General features: G+C 26.4%; 3 protein-coding genes across 3 annotated transcripts; 1 reads left to right on the top strand and 2 right to left on the bottom strand.

The window, feature by feature from the left end:
• Positions 1-152: 152 nt before the first annotated feature.
• DICPUDRAFT_157299 (uncharacterized protein) lies at positions 153-3,017 on the top strand (the record flags this gene model as incomplete). The annotated part of the gene is made up of 1 exon (XM_003292517.1): positions 153-3,017. A coding segment is annotated over one exon (2,865 nt), but the record flags the coding sequence as incomplete, so codon positions are not given.
• A 1,170-nt stretch (positions 3,018-4,187) lies between these two features.
• On the bottom strand, positions 4,188-13,176 carry DICPUDRAFT_157297 (uncharacterized protein; the record flags this gene model as incomplete). Its single annotated transcript, XM_003292514.1, has 3 exons — positions 4,188-11,734; positions 11,799-12,431; positions 12,537-13,176. 3 exons carry the CDS (start codon positions 13,174-13,176, stop codon positions 4,188-4,190), a joined length of 8,820 nt encoding a protein of 2,939 aa, XP_003292562.1.
• Positions 13,177-14,076: 900 nt separating this feature from the next.
• On the bottom strand, positions 14,077-23,005 carry DICPUDRAFT_157296 (uncharacterized protein; the record flags this gene model as incomplete). The annotated part of the gene is made up of 3 exons (XM_003292513.1): positions 14,077-21,596; positions 21,664-22,296; positions 22,366-23,005. 3 exons carry the CDS (start codon positions 23,003-23,005, stop codon positions 14,077-14,079), a joined length of 8,793 nt encoding a protein of 2,930 aa, XP_003292561.1.
• Between the last annotated feature and the right edge of the window lie 91 nt (positions 23,006-23,096).

Here is a 23,096-nt window from a genome sequence, read left to right as displayed (position 1 = left end):
TTTTATTTTTATTTTTTTTTTATTTTTATTTTTTTTTTTGATTAAAATTTGATTAAATATATGAGTTTATTTTTTTATTTTTTTTATAGTTTTATAATAGAAATATTAACAAATTATTTCTTTTATTTATTAGGTTAAATAAAAAAATTAAGGATAATATTGGTAGTAAAAGTAAAAAAAATAATTCATCGAATACAGTAACAGCAACAGCAGTATCTACCAATAACATCAATAAAACTAATAATAGCAATAATAGTGGTGGCAAGTCAAAAAGTAAATCAAATAGTAAAAAATCAAATAATACTACTAATAATTCAACTAGTTGCAATATTGAAAAAAGTAAATCACAACCACAAATTCAATTACAGGACAGTAGAATTTTTAACACTTTTATAAAAAATCAAGCAATTAATCACCAACAACAGCAACAGCAACAACCACAGCAACAGCAGCAGCAAAATCATTGTAATAATACTCCATTATCACCATCATTTTTTAAAAAAGATTCGCAGTTTGATTTAACGGCATCAGCATCATTATCAACTTATTCACCCAATTCATCAACTAGAAGAAAAACAGTAACAATAATTGATAGTAAAGATCTAATTGGTAATACATTTTCACCACCAATTCCCGAAACATTACCATCAACATTACCAACCAGTTTAATTAATCATAACTATATACAACAACAAAAACAAAGAAAAATGGCAAACGGTGACATTGAAGATCAAGATCTTTATAAAAAAGATAAAGAAATAGACATTGACGAAGATGAAGAAGAGGAAGAAGAAGAGGAAGAAGATTCATTATCATCTGATTCATCATCAGATTCCGATGATTCAGATTCAGACAGTTTCGATTTATCATGTGTTCAAATTCAAAACGATGATTCAGCTGAGGTTAAAAATCTAAAAATGAAATTATTGAAAGAAAAGAGCAGAGTTTTAGATACCAAAGAAGCTATGAATTCATTAGTTGAACAAATTACAACTTATAAGCAATCTGTTGAAGAAGAGAAAGTAATTTTAGAAGCTTCATTAAAACAAGAAAAGAAAACCAAATTAGAGTTATTCGAAATTTATAAAGAAACAGAGCTAGAAAAAGACAACCTTACAAAACAATTAGAAATCGTTATTTTAGAATGTGAACAATTAGAAAAAGAAAAGCAAACCATCTCTAAAGAAAATATTAATAATCTACAAACTTTGATGAATGAAATCACACATATTGAAGAGTCCAATTCTCTCTTAGAAAAAGATTTAGAAAAAGAAAGACAATTACACTCCCAAACCCAAATTCAACTTAAAGAGCAAATTTTATTAATCCAAAAATTAGAGTCTTATAACAATGAAATTTCAAATACCCTTTCATCAACTGCTTCTGGTGGTGGCGCTGCAGCAGATCAAGTTCAAATCCTTCAATTAAAGAAACAACTTTCTGATACTCAAGCACAATTAAATCAAGAAAAAGAAAAATTAGCTAATCTTGATAACTTATTGTTCCAAGGAAGAAAGATTATTGGTTTTGCTGAAAAGAATGGTGGCCATTTAGATCAAAACTCTGTTTTTGAAATTAATAATCTTAAAAACTATGTAAATGAAGAAAAAGAAAATCATCACAAGACTCTTATGCTTTTGGAGGAAGAAAGAAAGAAATCTGAACTCAACAAAAAGACTGCTGATAATTTGGTTGCTAGAATGAAAGAGTTAATTTCATCTCATCATGAAACTCTTTCACTTTTAGATGAGGAAAAAGAAGGATCTAAAGTCTTACAACAAGAGCTTCAGGCATTGAAAGAACTTTTATCAAAACCAGGAGGTTCAGCCAACACCAATCCATCTACACCATCAGTTTCAAATCAAACCCCAGCTTCTTCAACCTCTGAAGTATCTTCACCAGTAATTAATCAACCACAAGTAAATAAAGACCAACAAAATGCCCAACCACAATATGAGGAAGGTAAATTGAGACCTGATCCATCAATGGAGTCAATTTCATCACAAGGTAGTGATAGCTCAACTCATGCCACTTCTACAACAACCACCACTGCATCAGGAACAAAGGTTAACCATCAAAAAATGTATAAAACTCTTCGTATTAAAAAGAATGGAAATACAACTGGAGCAAATAAATTGGGTGGTGATTTAAGTTTATTCTATGGTGTTGATAATAAACCAACTTCACCAGAAAATTCAGCTGATATTGTACCAGAGGGATCGTCGACATCAACCAATTTAAATGCCATCACTGAAATGAATATCCAATCAACAAAGCAAGGAGCATCAACAGGAGGCGTAACTAAATTAGGAGCAAACTTTTTCATGTCACCATCAGAAAGTAAAGAAGATTTAAACAAATCACAAACTGCTTCAGGCACATATTCATCATCCACTATTGGCCCAAGTTTTGTTACCAATTCTCCAAGTAAAACATTAGAAAGAAAAAATACATTCTCTGGAGTACCAACCACATCATCTAAATCATCAAGTAAATTAGATAAAGAACAAAAAGAACGTGAAAAGAGAATTGAAAAAGAAAAAAGAGAAATCTCTAAAAAGAATGAAAAATATTTGAAAAAATTAGAAAAATTAGAACAAGAAAAAGAAAAGAAACGTTTAAAGGAGACCCAGGGTTCAGCTACTGTAGCCACTAATGTTGCTAATGGTACAAACAGTGGAAATAATAGCACCAACAATAGTATCGGTAAAGAATCAAGCCAGCAAATTTTAAAAGATAAAGACTCTCATTCATCAAATAGCAGTAATCCAAGTAGTTTAAGTAATAGTTTAGAAAATACATCCACTTTAAATAATAGTAGCAATAAGGATGATATACAACAACCAGCTTTAGCAGCATCACCACCATCACAACAACAAAATTTAGATAATAATTCTGTTTCATCCACTTCATCACTTTCATCATCAAACTCAACCTCATCAACCAGATCACCAAATCTCTCAAGTGTAAAGGAAAGCAATAAGGAAAAAAGAAAATCACTTTTTATATTTAAATAAATGATATTTAAATTATATATAAATAAAATAATAAAATTATGTATTAAATAAAAAAAAAAAAAAAAAATATATATTTATTAAAAAAAATATTTGCCAATTATCTTAATATTATGTTGAGAGATATAATTTCTTTTCTTAAAATAGAATAATAGTAATAATTATAATTTTTACAAATAAAAATTTAATTGAATATTTAAAAATTCTTACAATCTAAAAATGTGTGTTTTAAATTTTTTATTTTAACCCGTTATATAATTGAAATTCACCTTACAAGAATCGTAAGTGTGTTAAAATAATCAATATAAATTTTAATTATTTAAAAATAAATACAAGATTGTACAAAAATAATATATTAGAAAAACTTAATATCACAACAAAAATCAAAATAAATTTAGACAATGTAGTTAATTCTATTGTTATTTAAAATTATTTACAAAGCTAGCAATAATAAATGGGTTGGTATAACTTTAACACAAGATTATGCTATGACAAATACATATATTTGCTATATTTTATTTCTGAAAATATATACAGAAAAAACTTTAATTATTATTTTTCTTTTGTTACATATGTTATCAATAACAAACTCCATTGAATTTTCTTAAGATTCAAAATACGAGGTTGTATACACTCTTTTTTATATTTTTTTTGTAAAGATTTGGATTGTGTATATTATAATCCAACAAAATTATACAGTTATTGGACATATACTTATAATGATTAGGATCATTTTAATTTTTATTTATTAATTTTAATTTATAAATCAGTTTATTTATTTTAATTTTATTGATTCTTTATCATATCATTTATTTTATTATTAAAAAATGGCAATACTCGGTAAGTTTTATTTTATTAAAGTCTTTTTTTAATTTTTATAAATACTAATTTTTAAAAAAAAAGAAAATTTGACACAATTAACTTTAGAAACTAAAATTAAAAAGAATGTTTTAATTAGCGATAGTGTATATATAGAAAACAACAATATAAATGAAAACTCTTCAACTTTAGCAACTGTAAATTTTATTAAATTTTTAAAATTTATTTTCTTTCATTCTTTTTAAAAATAAAAAATTGGGGTTGGATTATCAATTTATTTATTAATGTTTAAATAAAATTTTATTTATATATTTAATTAGATTTTTTTATTTGTTTAATTTCCATATAAAGACATTAATTTGTTTTGGATTCTTTAGCAAAGCAGTTGTTCTTAACAACATAATGATTTATATTTCTTATAACCATATCTTCATTAATTTCCCATTCATTTTCTTCATAGGAGTCTGTTGATTTCAACAATTGTTTGGTTTTATTTGACATTTTGAAGCCTTTTTCAATAGAGAAACTAGAAACAAAATTATCTGAGTATTTATTGTGGTATGTATTATATGTAATACAAGACTTGTGATTAGACTTAGAGACTAACTCCCTCCATTTTTCATATTCTATTTCTTTACAATTATAATTTTTTTCCAATATGTTATAGAAAAACTTGGTTTCGATTGGGTTACCATTTAAATTGTAAATTGAATTTGTATTATTTAACCAACTCTTTTCATTAAAAATTAAATTTATTATATTTCTTGAAATTGTTGTTATTGGTGATGTAAATAAATCTTTATAAATATTTGGGTAATATCCAATAACACTTGAACATTGCAAAGATGTTTGATATATATCATTTGGATGACCTATACCAGTTTCAGGATTTGACCAAATATCTGGTAAACGAATAATTAATGATGGTATACCTCTTGATTTTTGTGCATTTGTTAATAAAAGTTCTGAAATAACTTTTGTTTGCATATATCCTATTGAGGTGTTGTCAAATTTGGGCATTATTTTATCTTCGTCAAACTCTTCACCATTTAATGATTGATTAAAGAACACTGAGAACGAAGAAAAGTGTACGATTGGCTTCTGAATTTCGCTTGACACTGAGAGCTTTAAAAATTCTTTTAAAGAATTTATATTTATAATTTTACTTTCATGATAGTTCGATTGTAAACTTAAATCTGCTGCTGAATTTATAATAATATCTACTTCTTTTGAAAGTATTGTATAGTTTTCATTTGAAAGTCCAAAGTTTTCATTGGAAATAACCCCGACGATTGTAACTATCTTTGAGATTTCTTGTTTTGTTAAACTATCATATAATTGATGATATTTTAAGTTATTTATTATCTCGTTTATTGGATTTGGTGAGTTTGATTTGTTTCTTATTAAACAGTAAACTTTTGAACAGCTTTCAATTTTAACTAAATGATTTAATAGGTAAGCACCAAGATAACCATTTGAACCTGTTAATAATATTGATTTATTTTTGTTATTTAATATGGTTTGAATTGAGCACTGTTTTGAAATTATTGAGTCTTCTATTTTAATTTCATTTTTAATAAACTCTTCAATGGATATTTTATTTTCTTTTTTATCTATCTTCTTTTTTGATGAGTGGCTAATGTATCCTTTTGTTATGATTTCCAAAGATTGAGATATTTTATTATTTTGTAGTTGTTGAATTGTAATTAAATTGTGGCCATATTGAGTATCTATCCAATTCTTTAATTGGACAATAACTAAACTATCAAGACCCAATTGTGTTAGTTGATAGTCGACATTAATTTTTGTTTGATCAACCGACAACAATTCTGATATTTTATTTATAATTGATGATTTGATAACTTCATCACTGTTCATACTTGCTTGAATTATTTTGGTTGTTTTTTTAACCATATTAACTTGATAATCAAACTTGAAGAAATTATAATTTGATATATTTGAAGGAATGTTTTCATAATTGAAATCGTTTAAACAATAGTTTGGATAGTTTTCTATATTTTGAACAAATAAATCTATTGAGCTGAATATTAGTTGGGGTGATATTAATTTAACTGTCGAACTTTGGAACATTGCTTCGATTGCATCATTTCTTGAAACAACACCTGTTGATGCTATTGCACCTAAATTAACTGATAATGATGGCAATCCAATTGATTTTCTATATTTTGATAACGAGTCTATTACACTACAAGCACTTACATAGCAACATTGTCTATTTGAACCTATAATTGATACAACTGATGATGCCATAATAAATTGTTTCATTTTCCATGAACGTTGAATTGATTCATTGTGTAAATTAACTGCACCCATTGTTTTTGCACCATGAGCAATATTTAAACGACTCATATCGACATCTTGAAGATCTCCGATTTCGTTTACAAATGCAAAGTGAATTACTGTATCAATATTTTTAATATTTGAATTTAATTCTAAGTTATTTAATACTTTTTGAATTTCGTTACTATTTTCTATATCGATTTGATTAAAGTGGAAATTAATTGAGTTTTCTTTTTGATGTTTGGTTTGATTGATTAATAACTCTAATTCCCATTTTAATGGTGATTTTGATAGAATGATAATATTATCGATTGATTTATTTGAATATTTAACCAACCATTTTAATATTTCTAATATAATACCTGTTTGACCTGTTACTAAAATGTTTTTACCCATATTTAATCTTGATATATCATAATTATTCTTCATAATAATTGAGTTGTCTTGTTCATTAAATACTCTTGATATGATATCGGTGTCATGATTTACAACAATTTTACCAATATGTTGTCTTTGGTTAATATATTCAAGTGCATCTTTAAATTGGCTGTTTGAATATTCAATAATTGGAATTAGTTCTAATTTATTTGAATTAAACATTTTGACCACTTTTTTTAATAAACTTCTAAATAATGGTCCTGAAAATACGATAAGCTCTACATTATTATATCCATAGTTGTATTTAAAGTGATTGTTTGTAATATAGTCATTTGGTGTTAAATGTGTAATTGAAAGATCTACAATTCTACCACAAGTATTTAAACATTGGAAATTTGAATCCATATATTCTGATGAAAGAGTGTTTAGTATTAAATCTACACCTTGATGATCTTCATCGCATTCTAATTCTATTAATTTGTTTTTAATTTGGTGAACATAGTTTTTATTTCTTGATGAATAGATACCTGTAATAAATGAGCCATATGTATCCATTAGGTATTCTTCTTTATCTTTTGAACCAACTGTTAAAAATATATAACCTTTGTGTTGTTTACATTTTAATAGTTCTAATGATGAAAGACCTACACCACCTGCTGCTGAGTGAATTAAAATAGTTTGATCCGGTTGTAAATTACCTGTATAGAATATACTGTGTAATGTTGTAACATAAACTGAAGGAATGGATGCAGCTTGAACATGGTTCATATTATTTGGTTTGTAATAAACATATCTATAATCTATAACAATGTGTGATCCACTTGTTTTTGATGCTGTACCAAATACTTCATCACCTATCTTGAATTTAGTTACATCGCTTCCACAACGAGTTATAATACCACTAAAGTCATTTCCAATATTTGGAATTTGATTTAATCCATTTTCAACCTCCTCTTCTTTGCCATATTTGAGATCAAGATTATTTGATATTTGACCAATATACATTAAATAGTCTTTATAGTTGATACCAGTACCTTTAACTTCGACTTCGATTTCATTTGGTTTTATTTCTTGTTTTTTAGTTTTTAATACATATTCTAAATTTGGATCGAGCTGAACCATTAAGTTATCTTTATTTGTTTCGAAAGAATTTGATTTAAATGATTGTTTGATTTTTGTTTGTTTTTTATATCTTTCATAATATACTATATTATTTTTAATTGTAAATTCTCTTTGTATATTCAATTTTGAGTCTATTAATATATTGATTAGTGATAGTAAATTTTCATTTTGAATTGAAATGGTATCGAAATCTAATATAAATAAATCTAACTGTGGGAACTCTACAAAATATCTTGCGGCACCATTGATTGATGATGACAAATAGTTATTTGATGTTGAATCAAGTGATATTAAAACATGTTTAAAGTAATCTGATAATTCATATTGTAGTATGGTTTGATTAATTTGAATATACTCGAGTGTTATTTCTTTAAAATTGTTTATATCTAGTGTATCAGTTGCTTTTATGAACATAATTAATGTTTTACATTTTTTAACTGAGTCATTTGATTCTTGAAGCCAGTTATTAAACTCTTTAAAGTTGTTCATTTGATGTACTTTTGTTTTTAATTGTTTGTTTGATTTAAATAGTTCATTAGTGTTGAACTTATTACTGTTTCCAAATAGGATGATATTATTATATGTAGATAGCTGTTCCATTGAATCTAAACTTGATAATACTGTTTCATTTATTGTTGGCTTTCTTGTTTGTATTAAAAATATAGAGCTATCATTACCAGACATTGTTGTATCTTTATAGCCACATTCATTTAATATCTTAACCCAGCTATCTTGTTTTATACAACTTCTATCTTTTCTGATTGTGGTATCTTCAGATGATGACCACCATTGTGGGAATACTCCGAATATAGAGTCATATTGGGCTGATTTGTATGGTGGCTCAATAAAAATTAATTGACCATTTGGTGTTAAAATGTTATGAATTTCATTTAAGGTAGATTTAAGTTGTCTAACTTGATACATAACATTTGACATTATAACCATATCATAATAGGATGGTCTTAAATCTTGATCTTTGAATGATTTGTCTAAATCTAGAACACGATAAATTATATTGATTCCTTTGATAATTGATAGTTTTTCTTGGATTTCACTTAAAAATGAATCTGAAACATCACTATAGGTAAATTCGATATCAATGTTTGATGAAGGACTATCATTTAATAGTTTGTCAATTTTTTCTAATACTAGAGTTGATAATGAACCTACACCGCCCCCAAGTTCTAATATTCTAAATACCATTGGCTCCTTTGTAATCGGTTTAATTGACTCTGAAATAATTTCACACATAATATTATTTGGTAAATGGAAACTGTTTAAATTTTGATAAATTTGTTTTAACAACAAGTGATCAGCAAGTAATGGTTGAGTTTGATCATTTTCTATTGTGAATATTTGTTTTGCCATTATTTGAGTGGTTGTTTCAAACAATTCTTCATTTTTGTGGATTTGTTGGCATAGTTGATTTTTATCATCTATTTCATTATATTTTTTTAAATTTTCATAAATGAATATAAAAAAGTTTTCATTTATTGATTCTTTATAATATAGTTGTTTAAATTGATTGTAGTCTAATGTTGATAGTATGTCTTTGTTGATATTTGGACATCTTTGATTAATATGTGTATAAAATAGCCATAATATGTGTTCATTTGATATTATATTATTGTTTTGATCTTGTGCATTTATTTCTTCAACTTGATATAGATGTTTGAAAGACTCTGGATTGTTAATAATTGAATCTTTTGATTGTTGGTATGGTGTATATATTTCATTTGATGGAGGTGGGATAATCAATGTATTATCGATTATTGGAGTTAATGATGTACATATAATATTTGCAATTTCAATTAATAATGTTCCATCATTTAACATTATTTTAATGGAGCCGGAGTATGAATATGAGTCAATTCTTGTTTTCATTTCAGAGTATACATAAACTTCTGAATGTTGATCTGATGGTATATTTGATGAATAGTATTTCAAACCTTCGATTCTATCTAATACAATTTGACATTGATGTTTTACAAAACCTAACATACCATGTAAACAAGTATCTAATATGGCAGCATTAAAGAATGACTTCATTGTATTGTTGTTAACTAAATGATTATATTCTTTTTGATTTTGAATTTCGTTTAAAGACACAGTTGAAAGAGAGCGGTTGTTTCCAATATAGCACTCATTTACCCCTTGGAATAATCCTTTATATCCTAACCCAGTTTTGATTTTAATTGATTCATAGAGTTCTGATTTTGATAATTTGGTAAAACTACATTTCTTTTTTAATTTGTCAATATCGACTTTATTAATTTCATTTCCATGTTTGAATAAACTAAAATTAGCAGTTGAGCATAATACCCATTGATTTGTAGTTGTATCTTTGAAATGAGACTTTACGTTATATTCATTTTTTGAAAGTGTATTAATTGTTGTTTGTAGAGATTGATTAATACCATCTTGTAAAACTAATGGAGTTCTAAATTCTATTGAACCAATTGTAATATCTTGATTTTGGAAGGAGTTGAATATGTTTGTAATATGACCACATCCTGGGAAATAGTATTTGCCTTTTACTTGATGTCCTTTTAGCCACTGGAATGGTAACTTTTTAATATCGATAAATGTTTGATATGATTTGGATGGTGATTCATTTGAATTGCCAAGATGTTGAATTGCAGGTCCTTCATTTTTAATTTTTTCAATTGATGAATGAATTTTAAAATACATTTTATCATCCCATTGATACAAAGGTAAATTGTTTACATTGGTAGATTGGTTTAATTGTGATTTGAAATTTATGTCATATGAGTTGTTTACATAAAGTGTTGAAATTGTTTTTAAGAATTCATCATAATCGTTTTTCTTTTTGTGTAGTGGTGAATAAATGGTTACTTTTTCACCATTATTAAAATAAGATGATTGTTTTGATTTCATTTGATTTAAATAGAAGGATAGTGTTGGGTGGGGAGCGACTTCAATAAATGTGATTTCGTTACCATAGTTGTTTTCTTCAATATATTTATATATGTTTGAAACAGTTTGTGTGAATCTAACTGGTTGAAGAACATTTTCAAAAACATACTCTGCATTGAATGGTGTTGTTTCATGATTAAATAAGTTGGTAGTGACTGTTGAAAATACTGGGGTTGTTGATTGTTTTGATTTAATGTTTAATGAACAAACCTCATCTTTAATCATTAATTGACTTGATGTATGGAATGATGATAATGAACCGAGCATTGCACAAAATATTTCTTTAGATTTTAAATCAGCTGATATTTCATTTAATAGATGTTCTTTACCAGCGATTACAATTGAAGATGGTGAATTGAAACAAGCAAATTCGATCGATGGAAATTTCGATGAGTAATTTTTAATATATTCTTCGGCACTAATATTAATAGATAGCATTCTACCAGTACCAGTTGTTCTATTCTGAGCTACTGATCTATGGTATACTAAATAGCATAATGTTTCAAAGTCGATCATACCTGAGCAATATGGAGATGATACTTCCCCCAAAGAATGACCTACGATTAAATCTGCTTTGATACCCCAGTGTTTATATAGTTCAAATAATGATACTTGAATCATTACATTTGATGGCTGTGCAAGAATTGGTTCATGTATTGATATCATATCTTTGTCATCAATTGATCTAAGTTTTTCTAATACAGAGTACCCATAGTATTTGAAAAGTTCAGCATCAAATTTATCTACCCATTGTTTGTAAATTGGTTCATTTTCGTATAGTTCCAATCCCATTTTATTATATTGGGATCCTTGACCACAAAGTACAAAAACTGTAAATGGATTCTTATTTTTAACTGTAATGTTTGAAAGTGTATTTGACTTTGAAGATGATTTTATTTCATTTTGTTTATCATTTAATTCATCCCAATTACTTGCAATAATAACTGATCTTTGGGCAAGCGATGTTGATTTATATTTGATTTGGCTGTTTACAAACTCATTAAAATCTAATGTTCCTTGTTGCTTGTTTACCATTTGTTTGTAGTTATCTGATGATATTGATGAGTTTGATGAGAATGGAATTAAATATTTTTTGTTTTCAATATATTCATTTTGAACTATATCTTGATTGTACTCCGATAAAATAATACAACAATTTGAACCTTTAATTAATTAGAATTAATTAGTATATATTAGTATATATTATAAACAATTATATTAACATACCAGTAATACCAAAGTTATTGATCGCCATAACAGTATTCTTTTTTACAAATGGAGTGAGTTCATTTACTACTTTTAGACGCCATTCATCGAATTTGATATCCGGATTTGGTGATTTAAAGTTTATGTTTTGAACAAATGATTTGTTTTTATACATTACACAACATTTGATTAATGCCATTACACCAGATGATGCTTCACTGTGACCAATATTAGACTTGATAGATCCTATTAAAATCTTTTTATTTGATTCACTGAATACTTTTGAAATACCCTCTAGTTCTATTGGATCACCGGTTGGTGTACCAGTACCATGACATTCAAAGTAATCAATATCTGAAGCATTAACTAATCCGTTAGTAGACTTAATTGCAGATTTAATATTTTCATATTGAGATGACTTTGATGGTTGATAAAAATTTGCTTTATCATAACTACCATCAACATTTGAACTTGATCCGTTTATAACACAATAAATATTATTACCATCTTTAATTGCTTGTTTTAAACTCTTCAATACAACAACACCAACACCTTCAGATCTTACATAACCATCAGCATCAGATGAAAATGAGTGGCACTTTCCAGTTGGACTAAGTATACCCAATTGTGAAAATGATTTTGAAATATTGGGGTCTTTAAAAAAAATGGATTAGATATTTTTAATTTTTAAAAAAAAAAAAAATAATAAAAATAAAAAAAATAAAAATAAAAAAAATTAATAAAAAATAAAAAACTTACCTAATATTAAATTAACACCACCTACAATAGAGACATTTGAGGTACCATCTTTAATTGACTTATAACCAAGATTAATTGCATTTAATGACGAACTGCATGCAGTATCGATTGTAAGTGATTCACCACGAAAATCAAAGTGGAAAGAGATTCTGTTTGCCATTGAGTGGGTTGTTGACCCAAATATATTACTTTGGATTTCAAATGGTGATTTGTTTAGGTTATTATAATCAATTGTTGAGGAACCTATAAAAGTACTTGTATTTGAACCTCTTAATGTTAATGGATCTATAGCAGCATCTTCAAGTGCTTCCCATGTACACTTTAATATCAATCTTTGTTGTGGATCTATTGAGCTGACATTATCATCACTTGGATTAATACCAAAGAAAACTGGATCAAAAGATTTCCATTCATCGAGCGGAATGAGACCAGCATATTTAGAAATGATATCACCGGCTATGCTGTAGTTATCAGACCACCTTTCCGATGTTTCTGCAATACCATCGAAACCATTAACCAAACTGTCCCAGAGTTGATTAGTTTTTGAAATTGATTTTGACAAACTACCACTTGGAACTCTAAAACCTATACCAATAACTGCTATCTCTGCATCACTACTATTATTTTTGATACTCCCCATTTTTTAATAAAATAACTATAATTTTAATGTAACTAAAAATAAAAATAAAAAAATAATTTTTGAAAAAGAAAATACTTTCCAACCCTATTTATATTTTATAAATAAAATAATTAAAAAAAGGTAAATTCAAAATAAAGTTTTAGAATCCTAAAAACGAATACAAATCTGTTTTTTAAATTTTTTTTATAGATTTACCCATAAAAAAATACTTTTAAATTTAAAAGATTACAATAGCCCCACACAAAACACACGGAGATTATTTTATTATATAAAACACAAAAATTTTAAAAAAATAAAAAGTAATAAAAATAATTAATTTTTTTTAAATACATTTGTTATTTATACTTAAAAATACAAACTAAAAAAATTATTTAGTTATTAATAAAAACAAATTTTATGTTACTTTAAATATTGCCAGATCTTATAATGCTATTACTATTGCACACTCTTCACTTTTACATGTTTACATAAAAGAAATAAATAATAATAATAATAATATTAATAAAATTATAATTAAAAAAGGTTTGTTACCTTTCAAATCATTTTATACATTTTGCCATTTGTGTATCTAAAAAAAATAATTATGATTTGCAAAATATCATTTAAAAAATAACAATAAAAACGACCAAATTTAAATTTAAATAAAACAAATTAAATTTAATAAACTTAATCTTTTAAATTAAAAAAAAAAAAGATTTATTTATTTTTTTATAATGATGCAGGTTTTTGTGGAGTTTAAGGTGTCATTGAAATTTTTTGAGGGTTGTATTTGGTTTGTTTTAATATTAATATTTAGTATAGTTTTAAAAAAAAATTTTAATTTTAAATATTATTATTTTTTTTATATGTTTAATTTCTTATCCGAGATTATAAAGACATATTAATTTGTTTTGTATTCTTTCATGCCTTTGTTTTAAAAGCATAATGATTTATATTTCTTATAACCATATCTTCATTAATTTCCCATTCATTTTCTTCATAGGAACCTATTGCTATTAACAATTCTTTTGTTTTTTTTGACATTTTAAAACCTTTTTCAACGGAATAACTAGAAATAAAATTATTTGAGTATTGATTATGGTATGTATTATATGTAATACAAGACCTGTGATTAGACTTAGAAACTAACTCCCTCCATTTTTCATATTCTATTTCTTTACAATTATAATTTTTTTCCAATATCTTATTTAAAAACTTGATTTCGATTGGGTTACCATTTAAATTGTAAATTGAATTTGTATTATTTAACCAACTCTTTTCATTAAAAATTAAATTTATTATATTTCTTGAAATTGTTGTTATTGGTGATGCAAATAGATCATTATAAATATTTGGGTAGTATCCAATAACACTTGAACATTGCATAGTTAATTGATATATATCATTTGGATGACCTATGCCAGTTTCAGGATTTGACCAAATATCTGGTAAACGAATAATTAATGATGGTATACCTCTTGATTTTTGTGCATTTGTTAATAAAAGTTCTGAAATAACTTTTGTTTGCATATATCCTATTGAGGTGTTGTCAAATTTGGGCATTATTTTATCTTCGTCAAACTCTTCACCATTTAATGATTGATTAAAGAACACTGAGAACGAAGAAAAGTGTACGATTGGCTTCTGAATTTCGCTTGACACTGAGAGCTTTAAAAATTCTTTTATAGAATTTATATTTACAATTTTACTTTCTTTGTAGTTCGATTGTAAATTTAAATCTGCTGCTGAATTTATAATAATATCTACTTCTTTTGAAAGTATTGTATAGTTTTCATTTGAAAGTCCAAAGTTTTCATTGGAAATATCACCGATGATGGTAATTATCTTTGAGATTTCTTGTTTTGTTAAACTATCATATAATTGATGATATTTTAAGTTATTTATTATCTCGTTTATTGGATTTGGCGAGTTTGATTTATTTCTTATTAAACAGTAAACTTTTGAACAGCTTTCAATTTTAACTAAATGATTTAATAGGTAAGCACCAAGATAACCATTTGAACCTGTTAATAATATTGATTTATTTTTGTTATTTAATATGGTTTGAATTGAGCACTGTTTTGAAATTATTGAGTCTTCTAGTTTAATTTCATTTTTAATAAACTCTTCAATGGATATTTTATTTTCTTTTTTATCTATCTTCTTTTTTGATGAGTGATTAATGTATCCTTTTATTATGATTTCCAAAGATTGAGATATTTTATTATTTTGAAGTTGTTGAATTGTAATTAAATTGTGGCCATATTGAGTATCTATCCAATTCTTTAATTGGACAATAACTAAACTATCAAGACCCAATTGTGTTAGTTGATAGTCGACATTAATTTTTGTTTGATCAACCGACAACAATTCTGATATTTTATTTATAATTGATGATTTGATAACTTCATCACTGTTCATACTTGCTTGAATTATTTTGGTTGTTTTTTTAACCATATTAACTTGATAATCAAACTTGAAGAAATTATAATTTGATATATTTGAAGGAATGTTTTCATAATTGAAATCATTTAAACAATAGTTTGGATAGTTTTCTATATTTTGAACAAATAAATCTATTGAGCTGAATATTAGTTGGGGTGATATTAATTTAACTGTCGAACTTTGGAACATTGCTTCGATTGCATCATTTCTTGAAACAACACCTGTTGATGCTATTGCACCTAAATTAACTGATAATGATGGCAATCCAATTGATTTTCTGTATTTTGATAACGAGTCTATAACACTACAAGCACTTACATAACAACATTGTCTATCTGAGCCAATAATTGATACAACTGATGATGCCATAATAAATTGCTTCATTTTCCATGAACGTTGAATTGATTCATTGTGTAAATTAACTGCACCCATTGTTTTTGCACCATGAGAAATATTTAGACGACTCATATCGACATCTTGAAGATCTCCGATTTCGTTTACAAATGCAAAGTGAATTACTGTATCAATATTTGTAATATTTGAATTTGATTCTAAGTTATTTAATACTTTTTGAATTTCGTTACTATTTTCTATATCGATTTGATTAAAGTGGAAATTAATTGAGTTTTCTTTTTGATGTTTGGTTTGATTGATTAATAACTCTAATTCCCATTTTAATGGTGATTTTGATATAATGATAATATTATCGATTGATTTATTTGAATATTTAACCAACCATTTTAATATTTCTAATATAATACCTGTTTGACCTGTTACTAAAATGTTTTTACCCATATTTAATCTTGATATATCATAATTATTCTTCATAATAATTGAGTTGTCTTGTTCATTATATACCCTTGATATCATATCAGTGTCATGATTTACAACAATTTTACCAATATGTTGTCTTTGATTTATATATTCAAGCGCATCTTTAAATTGACTGTTTGAATATTCAATAATTGGAATCAGTTCTAATTTATTTGAATTAAACATTTTGACCACTTTTTTTAATAAACTTCTAAATAATGGTCCTGAAAATACGATAAGCTCTACATTATTATATCCATAGTTGTATTTAAAGTGATTGTTTGTAATATAGTCATTTGGTGTTAAATGTGTAATTGAAAGATCTACAATTCTACCACAAGTATTTAAACATTGGAAATTTGAGTCCATATATTCTGATGAAAGAGTGTTTAGTATTAAATCTACACCTTGATGATCTTCATCGCATTCTAATTCTATTAATTTGTTTTTAATTTGGTGAACATAGTTTTTATTTCTTGATGAATAGATACCTGTAATAAATGAACCATATGTATCCATTAGGTATTCTTCTTTATCTTTTGAACCAACTGTTAAAAATATATAACCTTTGTGTTGTTTACATTTTAATAGTTCTAATGATGAAAGACCTACACCACCTGCTGCTGAGTGAATTAAAATAGTTTGATCCGGTTGTAAATTACCTGTATAGAATATACTGTGTAATGTTGTAACATAAACTGAAGGAATAGTTGCTGCTTGAATATGATCCATATTATTTGGTTTGTAATAAACATATCTATAATCTATAACAATGTGTGATCCACTTGTTTTTGATGCTGTACCAATTACTTCATCACCTACTTTGAATTTATTTACATCGCTTCCACAACGAGTTATAATACCACTAAAGTCATTTCCAATATTTGGAGTTTGATTTAATCCATTTTCAACCTCCTCTTCTTTGCCATATTTGAGATCAAGATTATTTGATATTTGACCAATATACATTAAATAGTCTTTATAGTTGATACCAGTACCTTTAACTTCGACTTCGATTTCATTTGGTTTTATTTCTTGTTTTTTAGTTTTTAATACATATTCTAAATTTGGATCGAGCTGAACCATTAAGTTGTCTTTATTTGTTTCGAAAGAGTTTGATTTAAATGATTGTTTGATTTTTGTTTGTTTTTTATATCTTTCATAATATACTATATTGTTTTTAATTGTAAATTCTCTTTGTATATTTAATGTTGGGTTTATTAATATATTGATTAGTGATAATAAATTTTCATTTTGAATTGAAATCGTATCGAAATCTAATATAAATAAATCTAATTGTGGAAATTCTACAAAATATCTTGCAGCACCATTGATTGATGATGACAAATAGTTATTTGATGTTGAATTTAGTGAAATTAAAACATTTTTAAAGTAATCTGATAATTCATGTTGGAGTATGGTTTGATTAATTTGAATATACTCGAGTGTTATTTCTTTAAAATTGTTTATATCTAGTGTATCAGTTGCTTTCATGAACATAATTAATGTTTTGCATTTTTTAATTGAGTCATTTGATTCTCGGAGCCAGTTATTAAACTCTTTAAAGCTGTTCATTTGATGTAATTTGGTGTTTAATTGTTTATTTGAGTTAAATAGCTCATTAATATTGCAATTATTACTGTTTCCAAATAGGATGATATTATTATATGTAGATAGCTGTTCCATTGAATCTAAACTTGATAATACTGTTTCATTTATTGTTGGCTTTCTTGTTTGTATTAAAAATATAGAGCTATCATTACCAGACATTGTTGTATCTTTATAGCCACATTCATTTAATATCTTAACCCAACTATCTTGTTTTATACAGCTTCTATCATTTCTGATTGTGGTATCTTCAGATGATGACCACCATTGTGGGAATACTCCGAATATAGAGTCATATATAGTTGATTTGTATGGAGGCTCAATAAAAATTAATTGACCATTTGGTGTTAAAATGTTATGAATTTCATTTAAGGTAAATTTAAGTTGTCTAACTTGATACATAACATTTGACATTATAACCATATCATAATAGGATGGTCTTAAATCTTGATCTTTGAATGATTTGTCTAAATCTAGAACACGATAAATTATATTGATTCCTTTGATAATTGATAGTTTTTCTTGGATTTCACTTAAAAATGAATCTGAAACATCACTAAAGGTAAATTCGATATCAATGTTTGTTAATGAACAATCATTTAATAGTTTGTCAATTTTTTCTAATACTAGAGTTGATAATGAACCTACACCGCCCCCAAGTTCTAAGATTCTAAATATCATTGGCTCCATTGCAATTGGTTTAATTGATTCTGAAATAATTTCACTCATAATATTATTTGGTAAATGGAAACTGTTTAAATTTTGATAAATTTGTTTTAACAACAAGTGATCAGCAAGTAATGGTTGAGTTTGATCATTTTCTATTGTGAATATTTGTTTTGCCATTATTTGAGTGGTTGTTTCAAACAATTCTTCATTTTTGTGGATTTGTTGGCATAGTTGATTTTTATCATCTATTTCATTATATTTTTTTAAATTTTCATAAATGAATATAAAAAAGTTTTCATTTATTGATTCTTTATAATATAGTTGTTTAAATTGATTGTAGTCTAATGTTGATAGTGTGTCTTTGTTGATATCTGGATATATTTGATTAATATATTTATAGAATAGCGATAGTAGGTGTTCATTTGATATTAATTGATTGATTTGATCTTGTGCATCTATTTCTTCAACCTGATATAGATGTTTGAAAGATTCTGGATTGTTTATAATTGAATCTTTTGATTGTTGGTATGGTGTATATATTTCATTTGATGGAGGTGGGATAATCAATGTATTATCGATTATTGGAGTTAATGATGTACATATAATATTTGCAATTTCAATTAATAATGTTCCATCATGTAACATTATTTTAATGGTGCCGGAGTATGAGTATGAGTCAATTCTTGTTTTCATTTCAGAGTATACATAAACTTCTGAATGTTGATCTGATGGTATATTTGATGAATAGTATTTCAAACCTTCGATTCTATCTAATACAATTTGACATTGATGTTTTACAAAACCTAACATACCATGTAAACAAGTATCTAATATGGCAGCATTAAAGAATGACTTCATTGTATCGTTGTTTACCAAATGATTATATTCTTTTTGATTTTGAATTTCATTTAAAGACACAGTTGAAAGAGAGCAGTTGTTTCCAATATAGCACTCATTTACCCCTTGGAATAATCCTTTATATCCTAACCCAGTTTTGATTTTAATTGATTCATAGAGTTCTGATTTTGATAATTTGGTAAAACTACATTTCTTTTTTAATTTGTCAATATCGACTTTATTAATTTCATTTCCATGTTTGAATAAACTAAAATTAGCAGTTGAGCATAATACCCATTGATTTGTTGTTGTGTCTTTGAAATGAGACTTGAAATTATACTCATTTTTTGAAAGTGTATTTATTGTTGTTTGTAGAGATTGATTAATGCCATCTTGTAAAACTAATGGAGTTCTAAATTCTATTGAACCAATTGTAATATCTTGATTTTGGAAGGAGTTGAATATGTTTGTAATATGACCACATCCTGGGAAATAGTATTTGCCTTTTACTTGATGGCCTTTTAACCACTGGAATGGTAACTTTTTAATATCGATAAATGTTTGATATGATTTGGATGGTGATTCATTTGAATTGCCAAGATGTTGAATTGCAGGTCCTTCATTTTTAATTCTTTCATTTGAAAGATGAATTTTAAAATACATTTTATCATCCCATTGATACAAAGGTAAATTATTTTCATTGATAGATTGGTTTAATTGTGATTTGAAATTTATGTCATATGAGTTGTTTACATAAAGTGTTGAAATTGTTTTTAAGAATTCTTCATAATCGTTTTTCTTTTTGTGTAGTGGTGAATAAATAGTTACTTTTTCACCATTATTAAAATAAGGTGATTGTTTTGATTTCATTTGATTTAAATAGAATGATAGTGTTGGGTGTGGAGCGACTTCAACAAATGTGATTTCGTTACCATAGTTGTTTTCTTCAATATATTTATATATGTTTGAAACGGTTTGTGTGAATCTAACTGGTTGAAGAACATTTTCGAAAACATACTCTGCATTGAATGGTGTTGTTTCATGATTAAATAAGTTGGAAGTGACTGTTGAAAATACAGGTGTTGTTGATTGTTTTGAATTAATATTTAATGAACAAACCTCATCTTTAATCATTAATTGACTTGATGTATGGAATGATGATAATGAACCAAGCATTGCACAAAATATTTCTTTTGATTTTAAATCAGCTGATATTTCATTTAATAGATGTTCTTTACCAGCGATTACAATTGACGATGGTGAGTTGAAACAAGCAAATTCGATCGATGGATATTTCAATGAGTAATTTTTAATATATTCTTCGGCACTAATATTAATAGATAGCATTCTACCAGTACCAGTTGTTCTATTCTGAGCTACTGATCTATGGTATACTAAATAGCATAATGTTTCAAAGTCGATCATACCTGAGCAATATGGAGATGATACTTCTCCCAAAGAATGACCTACGATTAAATCTGCTTTGATACCCCAGTGTTTATATAGTTCAAATAATGATACTTGAATCATTACATTTAATGGCTGTGCAAGAATTGGTTCATGTATTGATATCATATCTTTGTCATCAATTGATCTAAGTTTTTCTAAAACAGAGTACCCATAGTATTTGAAAAGTTCAGCATCAAATTTATCTACCCATTGTTTGTAAATTGGTTCATTTTCGTATAGTTCCAATGCCATTTTATTATATTGGGATCCTTGACCACAAAGTACAAAAACTGTAAATGGCTTCTTATTTTTAACTATAATGTTTGAAATTGTAATTGACTTTGATGATTTTATTTCATTTTGTTTATCATTGAATTCATCCCAATTACTTGCAATAATAACTGATCTTTGGGCAAGCGAAGTTGATTTATATTTGATTTGACTGTTTACAAATTCATTGAAATCCAATGTTCCTTGTTGCTTGTTTACCATTTGTTTGTAGTTATCTGATGATATTGATGAGTTTGATGAGAATGGAATTAAATATTTTTTGTTTGTAATATACTCATTTTGAACTATATCAAGATTGTACTCTGATAAAACAATACAACAATTTGAACCTTTAAATTATTTAAAACAGTAAAATATTAGTATATTATATAAACAATTATACTTAAAATCACATACCAGTAATACCAAAGTTATTGATCGCCATAACAGTATTCTTTTTTACAAATGGAGTGAGTTCAGTTACTACTTTTAGACGCCATTCATCGAATTTGATATCCGGATTTGGTGATTTAAAGTTTATGTTATGAGCAAATGATTTGTTTTTATACATCACACAACATTTGATTAATGCCATTACACCAGATAATGCTTCACTGTGACCAATATTAGACTTGATAGATCCTATTAAAATATTATTATTTGATTCACTGAATACTCTTGAAATACCCTCTAACTCTATCGGATCACCAGTTGGTGTACCAGTACCATGACATTCAAAGTAATCAATATCTGAAGCATTAACTAATCCGTTAGTAGACTTAATTGCAGATTTAATATTTTCATATTGAGATGACTTTGATGGTTGATAAAAATTTGCTTTATCATAACTACCATCAACATTTGAACTTGATCCGTTTATAACACAATAAATATTATTACCATCTTTAATTGCTTGTTTTAAACTCTTCAATACAACAACACCAACACCTTCAGATCTTACATAACCATCAGCATCAGATGAAAATGAGTGGCACTTTCCAGTTGGACTAATTATACCCATTTGTGAAAATGATTTTGAAATATTGGGATCTTGAAAAAAATAACAAAAAATAAAATATTAAAAATAAATAAAAGATAAATAAAAAATAAAATACATACCTAATATTAAATTAACACCACCTGCAATAGAGACATTTGAGGTACCATCTTTAATTGACTTATAACCAAGATTAATTGCATTTGATGACGAACTACATGCAGTATCGATTGTAAGTGATTCACCACGAAAATCAAAATTAAATGAAACTCTGTTTGCTAGTGCATGGGTAGAGGACCCAAATATATTACTTTGGATTTCAAAATGTGATTTGTTTAGGTTACTATAATCCGTTGTAGTTGAACCTATAAAAGTACTTGTATTTGAACCTCTTAATGTTAATGGATCTATACCAGCATCTTCGAGTGCTTCCCATGTACACTTTAATAGTAATCTTTGTTGTGGATCTATTGAGCTGACATTATCATCACTTGGATTGATACCAAAGAAAACTGGATCAAAAGACTTCCATTCATCGAGCGGAATGAGACCAGCATATTTAGAAACGATATCACCAGCTATGCTGTAATTATCAGACCACCTTTCCGATGTTTCTACAATACCATCGAAACCATTAACCAAACTGTCCCATAGTTGATTAGTTTTTGAAATTGATTTTGACAAACTACCACTTGGTACTCTAAAACCTACACCAATAACTGCTATCTCTGTATCACTATTATTATTTTTTATATTGTTCATTTTTTAATAAAAAAAGCTTTAGTTATAATAAATAACTACAAATTTAAATCAAATTTTTTATATATATATTTTAAAAAAAAAAAAAAAACCA

The sequence above is a fragment of the Dictyostelium purpureum genome (genome assembly GCF_000190715.1).
Source record: "Dictyostelium purpureum unplaced genomic scaffold DICPUscaffold_352, whole genome shotgun sequence".
Taxonomy (NCBI): Eukaryota; Evosea; class Eumycetozoa; order Dictyosteliales; family Dictyosteliaceae; genus Dictyostelium; species Dictyostelium purpureum.
This window is presented reverse-complemented; position numbering and strand designations above follow the sequence as displayed.